General features: G+C 36.6%; 1 protein-coding gene and 1 pseudogene across 1 annotated transcript; both read left to right on the top strand.

Moving 5' to 3' along the window:
• The first annotated feature begins 443 nt into the window (after positions 1–443).
• On the top strand, positions 444–6477 carry LOC113057910 (cytoplasmic FMR1-interacting protein 2-like; annotated as a pseudogene).
• Positions 6478–8469: 1992 nt separating this feature from the next.
• LOC113057909 (forkhead box protein A4-like) lies at positions 8470–11678 on the top strand. Its single transcript, XM_026225502.1, has 2 exons — positions 8470–8712; positions 10376–11678. Exons 1-2 carry the CDS (start codon positions 8653–8655, stop codon positions 11441–11443), a joined length of 1128 nt encoding a protein of 375 aa, XP_026081287.1. The 5' UTR covers positions 8470–8652; the 3' UTR covers positions 11444–11678.
• Positions 11679–12181: the final 503 nt, after the last annotated feature.

The raw sequence follows: 12181 nt of genomic DNA, 5'->3' as shown, positions 1-12181 counted from the left end.
CTCCATTGAAGCTGTGTGTATGGTATAACTGTTCATGTCCAGAAAGGTAAGAAAAACATCATCAAAGTAGTCCATGTGACATCAGAGGGTCAGATCGAATTTTTTGAAGCATCGAAAATACATTTTGGTCAAAAAATAGCATAGACTTTATTCAGCATTGTCTTCTCTTCTGTGTCTGTTGTGAGAGAGTTCAAAACCACTGCAGTGTAATGATATCCAGTTCGTGAACGAATCATTTGATGTAACCGGATCTTTTTTGAACCAGTTCACTAAATCGAACTGAAATCGTTTTTAAACGGTTTGCGTCTCCAATTACGCATTAATCCACAAATGACTTAAGCTGTTAACTTTTTTAATGTGGCTCACACTCCCTCTGAGTTCAAACAAACCAATATCCCGGAGTAATCATTAATGACATTATTTAGATTTTTGGGTGAACTAACCCTTTAAGGATATGAATGTCAATTCCTAGCCTGGATTTTAAGTTATGTAATGTGGACCATTTGTCAGGCATCTTGGAGTTCTTCCACCATCAGCTGAAGACATCATTGAGTATGCTGAGCTCAAGACCGATGTGTTTCAGAGTCTGAGAGAGGTGGGCAACGCCATCCTCTTTTGTCTGCTCATCGAGCAAGCTCTGGTGAGACCCCTCTGAATTAATTTTCCTATTTGCATGACTTAGTCCTAATCAATAAATCTAAAACCTCATCTCCAAAGCTGATTTCTAAGCTGAGATTTCTATTTTAGCTTTAATCTTTCAGACCTGCCAACCTGTACACATTTCGTGTAATAGGTACGCATTTTGACATCAAAGTACACTAGTAAGATTACACAAAATCTGGTGCAACCTTTATGGCCAATGAGGGTGTTTAAAGCAGAGTTTAGTTTTCCTTGTTGCCTTATGCTAAAATTGACTGCAAATCCACATTTTAAGGCTGATGGGTTATCCCTGTCTCAACTATAAATTATTGCATTGTTTTCTTCATGATGTGGTGGTGTATAAGAGGAAATAAGGTGCAAAGCAAAATAGTGCAAAATAATATGAAGCTTTGCACTATTGCTGTTCTCTTCATTCTTTGTCAAGGTTGGCAGGTCTGATCTTTTATAAAATGCCTTTGTTTTCTTCTGAATAAGTATGATTTGCTTTGAAGAATTAGTTTTTTTTTTTATAATGAAAGCATCCTGTTGACACACCAAATTTCAAGGCTCAATCCTGACATGACTCAGTCTGGCTTTGCAAATGAGCTGCATAAAGAGGCAGATTTGAATTTGTACGCTGATGTGTATGCTATTATGTGTGCATTTCTGGATGTGAATATTAATGAATTACTGTGTGTATATTAATGAGTGTGTGGGTGGAGGACACTGCTGCCATCTGCCCCTAAAAAGCAACTTTATTTCTCATTACACGCTGGCAACAACTACAGGTGGTAAGGAATTAGGCCTCATACATAACCAAACCACAAACTGACTGAGCACACACTCTTCCTGGTTTTTATACTTTTTCTTAAGTCACTTTTGTGCCGTGTTCTGCCATGGATTCAAGGATGCCAGTGTCACCAAGACGAGAGAATAAAACTTTAAATGTAATACGGAGATGTGAACGTCTGGCACTTTCATGACGTTTCTGCACGTGCCCAGTGGCTTAATATTAAGAGGCTTATTTAGGATCAATTCCTCTAAAGGAAGTCTTCCTTGCTTTCATGGCAGTCACGACTCCTCTCTGGCTGCCTGTGACGTCCCGTACTGGTGCACATCTGCTTCCATACACTCTTCTTCTGACTGTAACTCCTCTGATGCCTGTTTCTCTCGTGTTCCTGTTTGGGTCTCTCTCTCTCTCTCTCTCTCTCTGAAGCATAGTGAATGTCGAATGATCATTGCACGCTGATCTCTCATTAACATTGTTTCTGTCAGGGTGCTCTTCTGGTCATCTCTCTTCTTGTTTAGGTGTTGTTCAGTGCTTGTTTTATTATTGTGAATGAAGTCATTTTTGCTCAGATTTGTGTGCCTCATTGATTTGAAGGTCAATGCCATGAGACCTTGAACTTTCCACATTACATTTAATTTAGGGTTTACACCAACTGCCGCAATAGTAATTAATTTATCCCATATTTTATATCTTTCTGGGTTTATATTAGTAAATGTTGATGTAGAGGTTTAATAGAATGCATATTGATAGTTAGTGATGTCCAAAATGCCGTTTTGTGATCTACAGTTTGGATTGGGCAATCACATGACCCATTTTTGTGTTAAAAACAGCAAGATGAGGTACAGCAGACTGAAACATAGAGCACACAAGTCTCAATACATTTTTTATTTTATTTTTTAAGTTAATGTCTTAAATGTTGATCAAAAAAGTAGGGCATGTCACAACAACTGAGGACAATCTGCATGCATGCATAGACCAACTTAAAAAAAAGTATGTTAAATTAATAAAATAAAGAATATTACACCCTTTAATAGGGTAACCAAAATATCTTCAACAAATAGTATAACCTTTTATTGCAAAAAAACAATCATAATTCTCACAGAAATATGCATATTATATATTAATTTTATAAATGTATCTAAATACAAATATCTAATAGATATGAGACGATACATAATAATAGAAATGCTGTTCAAAGCAAGCAATTTAAAGGAAATGTTTTGAACTTGTTTCAAGTTTTTTTTTTTTTTTTTTTGAATCAGAAAGTGCTATTTGTGATCAGATTTTTGGATGAGATCCTTTTATCAGTACTATATTTGGTATAATCAGTTACCATTATTCCGAGCTTCTCAGTCAACATCAGTTCTTAAATATCATCATGGTTAGGACTGTTACATTTTCATATATATTACAACTAACCCATTTTTACACTGATATGTGTGTGTGTGTGTGTGTCTGATGTTTGTATGTAAAGCTTGATTCAGATTTCATTTTGCAGTGTGATGAAGCATTTTTCATTCATGCCTCGTCATGTTTTTTGTTTTGTTTGTTTGACCTCAGTCACAGGAAGAGGTTTGTGACTTACTTCATGCAGCACCATTCCAGAACATCCTCCCAAGAGTCTACATAAAAGGTGAAAAAAATCACATTTAAAAACTACAAGATCATGTTTCTCATAATTGCATTCTGATTAAGAAATCTTTATATGAGTTCAGTTTTATGCCTGCTGAAATCTTCATTTAATTATGTATGTTTACAGAGGGGGAGCGACTTGAGGTGAGGATGAAGAGGCTGGAGGCAAAGTATGCTCCTCTTCACCTGGTGCCCCTCATTGAGAGACTTGGGACCCCACAGGTGAGCCAATCGTTGCATTTGTCACTAACACAATATGTAGCACAATCTTTTTTTTTTTCCTATATAGAAATATTTTGCAACATTGTAAATGTCTTCGCCATTGCATTTGATCAGTTTAATGTATTTTTGCTAAATAGAATAATACATTTATTTCAGTAAAGTAGACTGGCTCTTTCATACAGTTTAAAGTAGCGTCCTGGTCCGGGGAGGGTCTGTGTTGTACCAAATACCTTCCACTTCTTAATAATAGACTTCACTGTGTTTTTAGGCATTGATAAAGCCTTTGAATTTTTTGACTTAACTTTATCCCAGAGCTCTTTTTGACAGTGCTTCGGTTGTGCTACCGAGGACTGAAATGCTCCAGGAAAGCTCTTTTCACGCTGAGCAAATCAAAATTAGCACAACTGATCACAGTTGAAAGTCAGTTGGCTTTGTGTGCCATTGAGAAGGTCATTAGCTACACCTGATAGAGTTTATAGGTCATTTTTAGGAGGGAGTGATCCTTTTTCCCACTCAGCGATTCTGTTTTTTTTATTTTTTCTGACATGTTGGTGTTCTATCTTACACTTGGATGTTATAAGTTGCACTGAGTAAATACAGCTGTCCATCTTCATTTCAGGACTTGATTCTTTTAAAGATGGGGGATTGTTTTCTGTAACCACTGGATTTAGACTGTTTATGCCTTCAGTGGTGTAGATGATTGGTTGATTTGGTTTTGTTTTTTAATTGCCTTTTATTAGCAAATTGCAATAGCTCGAGAGGGAGACCTGCTGACGAAGGAGCGTCTGTGCTGTGGTCTGTCCATGTTTGAAGTCATCCTGACGCGCATTCGCAGCTTCCTTCAGGACAGCGTGTGGCGAGGCCCTCCCCCCACCAATGGCGTCATGCATGTGGACGAGTGCATGGAGTTCCACCGCCTCTGGAGCGCCATGCAGTTTGTGTACTGCATCCCTGTGGGCACGCACGAGTTCACTGCAGAGTATGCATATACATTCAGCTTGAATTTTCGGAATAGTTTGTAATTTACATAAAAAATAGCAAGCGAGCACTTGATTTCGATTTATGAATGTTTTTGGGCATTTTGTGTTCAGGCAGTGCTTCGGTGATGGTCTGAACTGGGCTGGATGTGCCATTATTGTGCTATTAGGACAACAACGTCGCTTTGACCTCTTCGATTTCTGCTACCACTTGCTGAAGGTCCAGAGGCAGGACGGCAAAGATGAGATCATTAAGAATGTGGTAAGTTCCTGATTTCGTATAGACATGAACTATTTAAAAATGACAAATCATTGCAGGAAACTCTTAAAAAGTTTGAGGTCAGTAATGTTTCTTGAGCAGCAAATCAGCATTTTACCATGATTTCTGAATGATCATGTGACACTGAAGATTAGAGTAAGTAGATATGGGCTTCCGTATTTAATGTTTTTTCACGTAACTTTCAGCCCCTGAAAAAGATGGCAGACCGCATCAGAAAGTATCAGATTCTCAACAACGAGATCTTTGCCATCCTCAACAAGTACATGAAGGCTGTGGAGACAGACAGTTCTACTGTGGAGCATGTTCGCTGTTTCCAGCCTCCTATACATCAGTCTCTGGCCACCACATGTTAAACCAACTTTATTTGACTTCCAGCGATCCTATTCTTCCTCTGGTGTAACATTGGTCTCATATGTAAGTGTACAGGGCCTTAGAGCTTTCAGGACTGCCTCGGCTTTATTTAAATAAGAGACGAACCTCCAGTCTCGCCACATGGTTAAAAATCACAGTAGATTTCTCAGTCTGCCCCAGCTGTTATCTAACCCTTATGAATATCAACACTCACTATCTGTTTCACATTTGAAGTGAACCAGTTTGAGAGATTAAGGACTGCCTAAAATATTTCCAGGTCACCAGAGGAAGTTCTAACAAATGTTAAGTTCTAGTAAAAAAAAAAGAAAAAAAAAAGTAAATATAAATTACTTTGATTATTAATAAGTATTAAAAGAAAACATGACTGATGTCAGGTTTTTTTTTGTTTTGTTTTTAACAATGCCCATACAGATTTCATTTATAATAGTATTTGCATGTACTTCACAAATGCCATATATCCTAATATAGTTTGTACTGTAATATACAGACCAAAAAGCAAGAGTATGTTGAGTTGTTGACAAATATGGACACAAATGTCCTTAATAATTTCTCCTATTTCTAATTCTTTTATGCTCAAAATTGTTTATAGCGTTCTCTTTATTGCATTAAAGCACTGGTTTACAGATATTTGCATTTGTAACATCCATCATTGTAAATGTTGCGGTCGAGAATTGCGTTTAATACTTGTTGACATTTTTTTTGGTACTTAACTGGTATCAGTATTTGCCTCAACTGTTGAAAAGTAACCTCACTTATCTTTTCTGTCAGTTTAATCTCAGTCTTTAAACTATTGATTTGGGCGATTTTATGCACAATAATCATATGTAAACTAGTGAAGCAGTTTACCGTTCTGAAGTTCTAATAACTGGATTTGTGCTGTGGTGACATTTCTTACTGTAACAGACAGCAGTGAGGATACTGCATTACCTTAACCAATAATGGACAAAAAGCAAAAATATTGGACATCTGCTGTTTCGATTATCATGCTTGCTAAAATTTCCAGAAATATTAAAGATAAAATTTAAAATGTTGACATTTCCTATATTTCAGTATTTACCTTTACAGGCCCTTTGCTTCAGCAGTGTTACGCAGAATGGCCAGCGTTCTGTTCAGTTTTGTAATTTATGTGGCTGTTGTAAATGTAACCTCATGAATGCTCATCATATTCTGTTGTTTCCTTTTTTCCTGGAGTTTTCAGATTGATTTTAATCAGTTTTTAAATAACTGTTGAATTAAATGGGAATTTTCCAGTAACCTATTTATGCATACAAGTTGATTTTTCTTGCTCTTGGAAGGGTTAATATGTGAACGATGATGGAATAAAAAATGTTTTGACATTAAGGACGTGCTGTTTTAAAATCTCAAAGCATGACAGGTGTAATTTATTGTCATCATGGATCTGTTTGTGACATGAGATTTTTGTTCATATTGTTGTACAAGTGATCATGTTTTGAAATACAAAAAAAAAAAAAAAGGAGAGAATAATAGAATGTACAACAAATTGTTCTGAACAGGAATTATAATTATGTTGTATTTCCATGAAATAAAAAACAATCTAATGGAAACCGTCTGGCAGGCTTTATTTATTTCTTTATTTGAATTTAGGCTTAGTTATTTAGGTTTTCGTGCAAACTATTGATTTGCAGCAACATTTTAATCTAGACTGGGGCTCTAAATTATCAAAATCAAACATCTTGCAGTTTAATCAATAAAAGTTTAATCATAAAATATTTTAACTAAATCAGGTTATCTTTGTTTCCTGGTGTTTTTATATTTTTGGTACCAACACATATCAAAGAGAACAGTGCAATGCTCACTTGATGTATTTAGCCTCAGACTTGATTTAATCTTTAAGAAACTTAAGAACACTCTTAAATATAAAGGTGCTTTTAAAAGCTTGTTCACAGCAATGCCATAGAAGAACCATTGTTGGTTCCACAACAAATCATTCAGTCAAATGTTCTTTAAAGAACCATTATTTTTTTACCTTTTGTCATTTGAAGAACCTTCTTTCACCACAAAGAACCGTTTGTGAAACAGAAAGGTTCTTCAGATGTTAAAGGTTCTTTATGGAACCATTTAAACAAAAAGGTTTAATGAAAGCGCCAATATTTTTATGAGGGAATGAGTCTTTAAATATTCTTGTGTTAATGCCCAGTTGGTGATTTAATCAGTAAGTTCTTGCCATTTCTCACACCTTGGGAAGGCCTGAATAGGATATAATTAATTGTCTTGTTTTTAAAAACATTTCATCAAATGCAGGAGGCACTTAGCACTAGATACACCAGTTTTGTTTTTCAAAACTGACATTTCCAAGTTTTGAGGATGGTATGAATATTTTGGTTTCTCCTTTGTCAATATGAATACACAACTCGTTATGTCTGTTGTATTAGAGCAGGAGTGTTTCTTGAGGCCTCTGGCTGAGCTGAACTGGCAGGCAGATGAGGGTGGTGCTTTTAAATGGCACACAGAGTAAATGTTTGCTTTCCATCAATAAAAATGACACCCAACACCCCCAATCCGCCAAACAGCTGTCTCCCACAATGGAGAGGACTGAGATGTGGAGGGAGAAAAAGGGAGAGGGGCGAGTTGTGACCACTGAATGAGACACAATACCAACTTTACAGACTGAAAAAAAAGAGATGCACATGAATATATTTTAGCTCAATGGTATTTATTTCATATCAATGTCAGAAATACAATTTAAAATTAATTTTAAAATGAAAATTAAGGGGCAATATTTGACTTAATTTTCAGGAGCATTCACCTCCAAGAAGAGCTGATTCTTTTCTAATCGTACGAAAACATTAGTTGTGATCAATTTGTCACAAATAATTAATAGATGTATTTGAGAATTTGTATTAACCATAAAAACTCATTTTATTTAGATGATAATATGCTGGTCTAGGCCTAGAATAAGCATTTTTGTCAATAACTATGTTATTTCATTTTTTGCTACTGATTATTCCATATGGCCATAGTCTTAGTTAATGGTAGCCTACAACAAAACCATGAATTATGCTAAAAAGGTTGAAGAAAGAAAGAAAGAAAGAACATTGTAATTTTACGTTATCAAGAGAAATCCTGACCATTTTGTTAAAGTGTTATCTTGGACGTTTTCTTAAAGTCGTTTAAACACGTTTTGATCTAGGCCTATCGTCATGGGACCCGGGCATAGACTTTTGTCTTCAAGGACATTATATTTTAGTGAATTTCTCTGAGACCACACGTGCCACAGTTTTAAGTCTGGATGTCTGACTCTTATGGAAATATAATGATGTTTGGTAACTATCATTTAAATCTGGCTCATTTTCAAATTGTTTGTCGTAAATAAACAAATCGGAATATTTATGTTGCGAAACGGCATAATTGTCAACTTTCTTTCGGTTTTCAGGTGGGTATAACTGGCCATTTTGTGACAATAAAGTTTTTGAATTGCTCAATGGAGTGAATGAAGCGGTGTAGTAGCCTAGTGTGTACTGTGTAGTGTTCAGGGGGCAGGACGCTGGTCAGAGGGCGGGAGATCAGCGCTCGCTCATATATGGGACTCAAGTCTGTGAGGAGCAGCTCATTACTCCCAATATTCCTGACTGGACACCTACAGCAGTTTACCTACAGCAGTTTACACAGCATGCTCTGTGATACTCATTGAGATTTAAGTCTCGTTTTACTTGTAATTCACTCTGTCATTTTGCATAATTAATTAAATACTTAGTCTGTTTAGTTGAATAACAGAAGACATGATTGACGAAGTGAAACGGGAGAGAGGCGATCAATGGATTTCATTTTATTCCAACGAGGTATGTTCCCATGGGAGAAAACATTTTATTCGATTTACCTGTCATTTATAATTTATAATAAAGTATATTTAATAAATATTCTTCCCCCACAGTTTTAGGGAGAAACTGCCTAAATATTTAAATTAGTTATATTTATATATTCCCCAAACCAGTGGCAACTAATATTTTACTATAGGCTAACATTACGATTAGCCTAAGTTACCTTCAACCTTTTTTTTTTTTTTTTTTTTTGCTCACCTATAATTTATTCAAACACTAATTTCAGCTAAAACACAACAGATCAGAACAAAACCTTTTAAAATATTATAATAGTCCAGAAACAGGTGACATTTGCCGTTTGAAGCTTTTTGTCTGTGTGTCTAGCTGTTTTCAGCGTGTCTGCGATTGTATGTGTGTGGTCTCGCGGCAGTTAATTGATTGACTCTGTGATTGTGTTGAATGTCTCGCGCTTTGACACTCGTGCATGCCTTACAATCGGCCCAGCACGGGCTCATAACCAGAGGGGCGTTTCGGAATCCGAAACACGAAAGCGGGGTTCCGACTTGAAAGGGCCGAGTTATTACGAACGCCCTGTTCATCGTGGAAAAAAAGAACAACTGAAAACATCAGTCGCTCCCCCAAATATCCCTCTGTCCTGAGATAGAAAAAAGGCCGACGGTGAGTGACTTAAAAAGAGACAAAACAAGGGTGAGAAGAATAGCCGGGCTAGCCGGATAATGGGGTTATCGGCTGGGTGGGTGGTCAAAATACATTTACATGGGTTACCCATTTAAGGCGCCAAGGTTTGGTTTGGAAATAAGGGATACACAAGAATCATTGGACGCCAACGTCAGCAATACAAGTCATCATCGTCGTCAAAATTCATATTTCGGTTCTACTGCACACTCCCATAACAATTATACATAATTTTAGGCTAGGAACCGAAAAAGTTGTAGATTATTTTACTGTTTTTTTCGTAATAATCGTCACTTTCACGAGTCCAACAGATGCACACAAGATGCCGAATATAAATATGTTTAATATTAATATTAATAACCCAAATATGGCAAAACCAAAAATCAAGTAAACTCTTAACTCTATCCTACAAAGACATTAAAGGGATACTCCATCCCAAAATTAAAATGTTGTCATTAATCACTTAACCCCATGTCGTTCCAATCTGTAAAAGCTTCGTTTTTTTTTTTTGGAACACAATTTAATATATTTTCAGAATTAGTTTTAAGCATTTAAAATGTCTATTTTATAAACCACGTATACATTTCTTTATAATACTTTATTTGAAAACTAACTATAATACATTTGATCGCTGTTAATTGTAAAATCTAAATAATGCACAAGACAATAACAATAAACATTTAAAATTATTGGTGAGACGTTTTGTTAGATATATCTCTCTCTATACTATTCCAGCTGATTTTGATTTGGTCAATGAAAAAAACCATCATATTAGTGACACATTCAAGTTGCTTTTAATGGAATATTATTAAATATATAAAATACTAAATAACAGATGAAACAAAAATGGCTGCATTTTTTCACATTATCAGTGTGATTTGGGGCCCAAGGCCTTGGTTTATTTTAGACTCTGGCCCTCATATTACAATAATAATAATAATAATATTCTCAAATTTAATGACAATTTATTAATTTTTAATATTTTTAGGTATATTATGGAGCAGACAACCAGCCGTTGGGCACCAGAGGATATTCCCCCCCAGGACATCACTACCAGAGTTACGGCCCACCGTGTGATTCAGCAGCTGCGGGAAACACCGGGAGACTCGGAAGCCCAGTGGGAATACTGCCTCCACCAAACCCCAAAGGATACGCTGAGTGCAGCTCCAGTGAACCTGAGTTTCCAGCACTGAAATCAGTCTACAGACGGACCTTAAGCCACGCCAAGCCACCATATTCTTACATCTCTCTTATCTGCATGGCAATCCAGCAGTCGCCAGCCAAGAGACTGACACTGAACGAGATCTACGACTGGATCCGCCAGCTCTTTCCGTATTACAGACAGAATCAACAGAGATGGCAAAACTCCATCCGCCATTCCCTGTCATTCAACGACTGCTTCGTGCGTGTACCAAGATCACCAGACTCACCAGGGAAAGGCTCGTACTGGGCCCTGCACCCAGACTCGGGCAACATGTTCGAAAACGGCTGCTACATGCGTCGCCAGAAGCGCTTCAAGTGTCATAAGGCGACGTTGCCAAACAATTTGGATGGAGAACCTATAAAATCAAAAGGGAAGAAAAAAAAGGTGGAGGTCAAGTCACTCAACTCTTCTTGTAAATCACCTGTACCTCCTCCAAGTGACACCACAACACATCATTCAAGCATTTTACCAGTGTCCTATCCTGAAACCAAAGCTCCTTCTCCTTCCCATCTTCATCAGCACCTTACGCCCTCACACACTTTATTTCCTACCCAGCCTCCAGAGATCTCAACACACCTGCCCTCTCTTAACGTCCCATTCCCAACAATGTCCACTCCCAGCCTGCAGTCCGTCCCGCCGGCCTCTATGGAAACCAGCTTTCACTGTGAACCTACATCCCAACACTCCATTTCTGTCCCGCGACTTATGGACTTCCAGTACTGCGAGACTCCGGTGAACTACCCAGTTTACTGCCAGTCCAATTCCCATCCCAACCTCACCTCGTATGCAGGAGACTCGGTTTACTACCCTGGATTTAACATGTGTCCTGCTCCTCTTCTGAGTTCCTCCTGACTAACCTCCTATAGTCTATTAAGGGCTTTAAAAATGGATACATTTCTGTTTAGATACTTATAATTGCTGTATATATTAGCTGGACATCTCATAGCTGGAGAAGTATCTGTTATCTGATGCTGAAGGATTTCTTTAATTCTGTGGCAATGCTTCAAGTGAATTCAATTGAATTGAAGGTGTTTGAAAATATATATGTGAATTCCTTGCTGTAAATCTCAAGTAAAAATTTGAACATTCCAAAAGGTGTTAATTATTTGTTTGGTGTGTGTTTCAAGATTATAATCAGACTTTCATGCTTCCACATTTTTTACTGCTGCATTTTTTAAATTCCTCAAGAGAGTGTTTGGGGAAGAATCAACTCAACAGAGGCATTGTCCTGCTCACATTGTAAAAGATAAACATCATTTCCTGTCTTGACATTCCTCACACTAACCTGAACGAATCTTTAGAAACTAATTAAAAATATATAATAAAATGCACAGTTTGTGTAAAACAGAGCAGACCCTGAAAAATAATATAATAATAATAATACTTATTATTTTTATTAACAATTATGAAAAAATAGATATATAAAATATAAAATATAAAATAAATTGATGAATATTATGCACATCCATTTAGTTATAAATATGTTTTAAAAAAATCCATATTTCTGGCATGTGATTAACAAAAATAAAACTTAATTAGAAAATGTCTAAGCAGAAAATCAAGCAAAACAATAAGAATAAATAATGCATA

This window comes from Carassius auratus, chromosome 39 (genome assembly GCF_003368295.1).
Source record: "Carassius auratus strain Wakin chromosome 39, ASM336829v1, whole genome shotgun sequence".
NCBI lineage: Eukaryota > Metazoa > Chordata > Actinopteri > Cypriniformes > Cyprinidae > Carassius > Carassius auratus.
Note: the sequence above shows the minus strand (reverse complement) of the source record. Positions and strands in the feature narration are given on the sequence as shown.

Bases quoted from the DNA above. Each gene is read 5' to 3' on its own strand.
- LOC113057909 (XM_026225502.1), top strand. From the start codon at position 8,653: ATGATTGACGAAGTGAAACGGGAGAGAGGCGATCAATGGATTTCATTT. The intron at 8,713-10,375 runs GTATGTTCCCAT...TAATATTTTTAG, and splicing joins TTTCATTTTATTCCAACGAG to GTATATTATGGAGCAGACAA.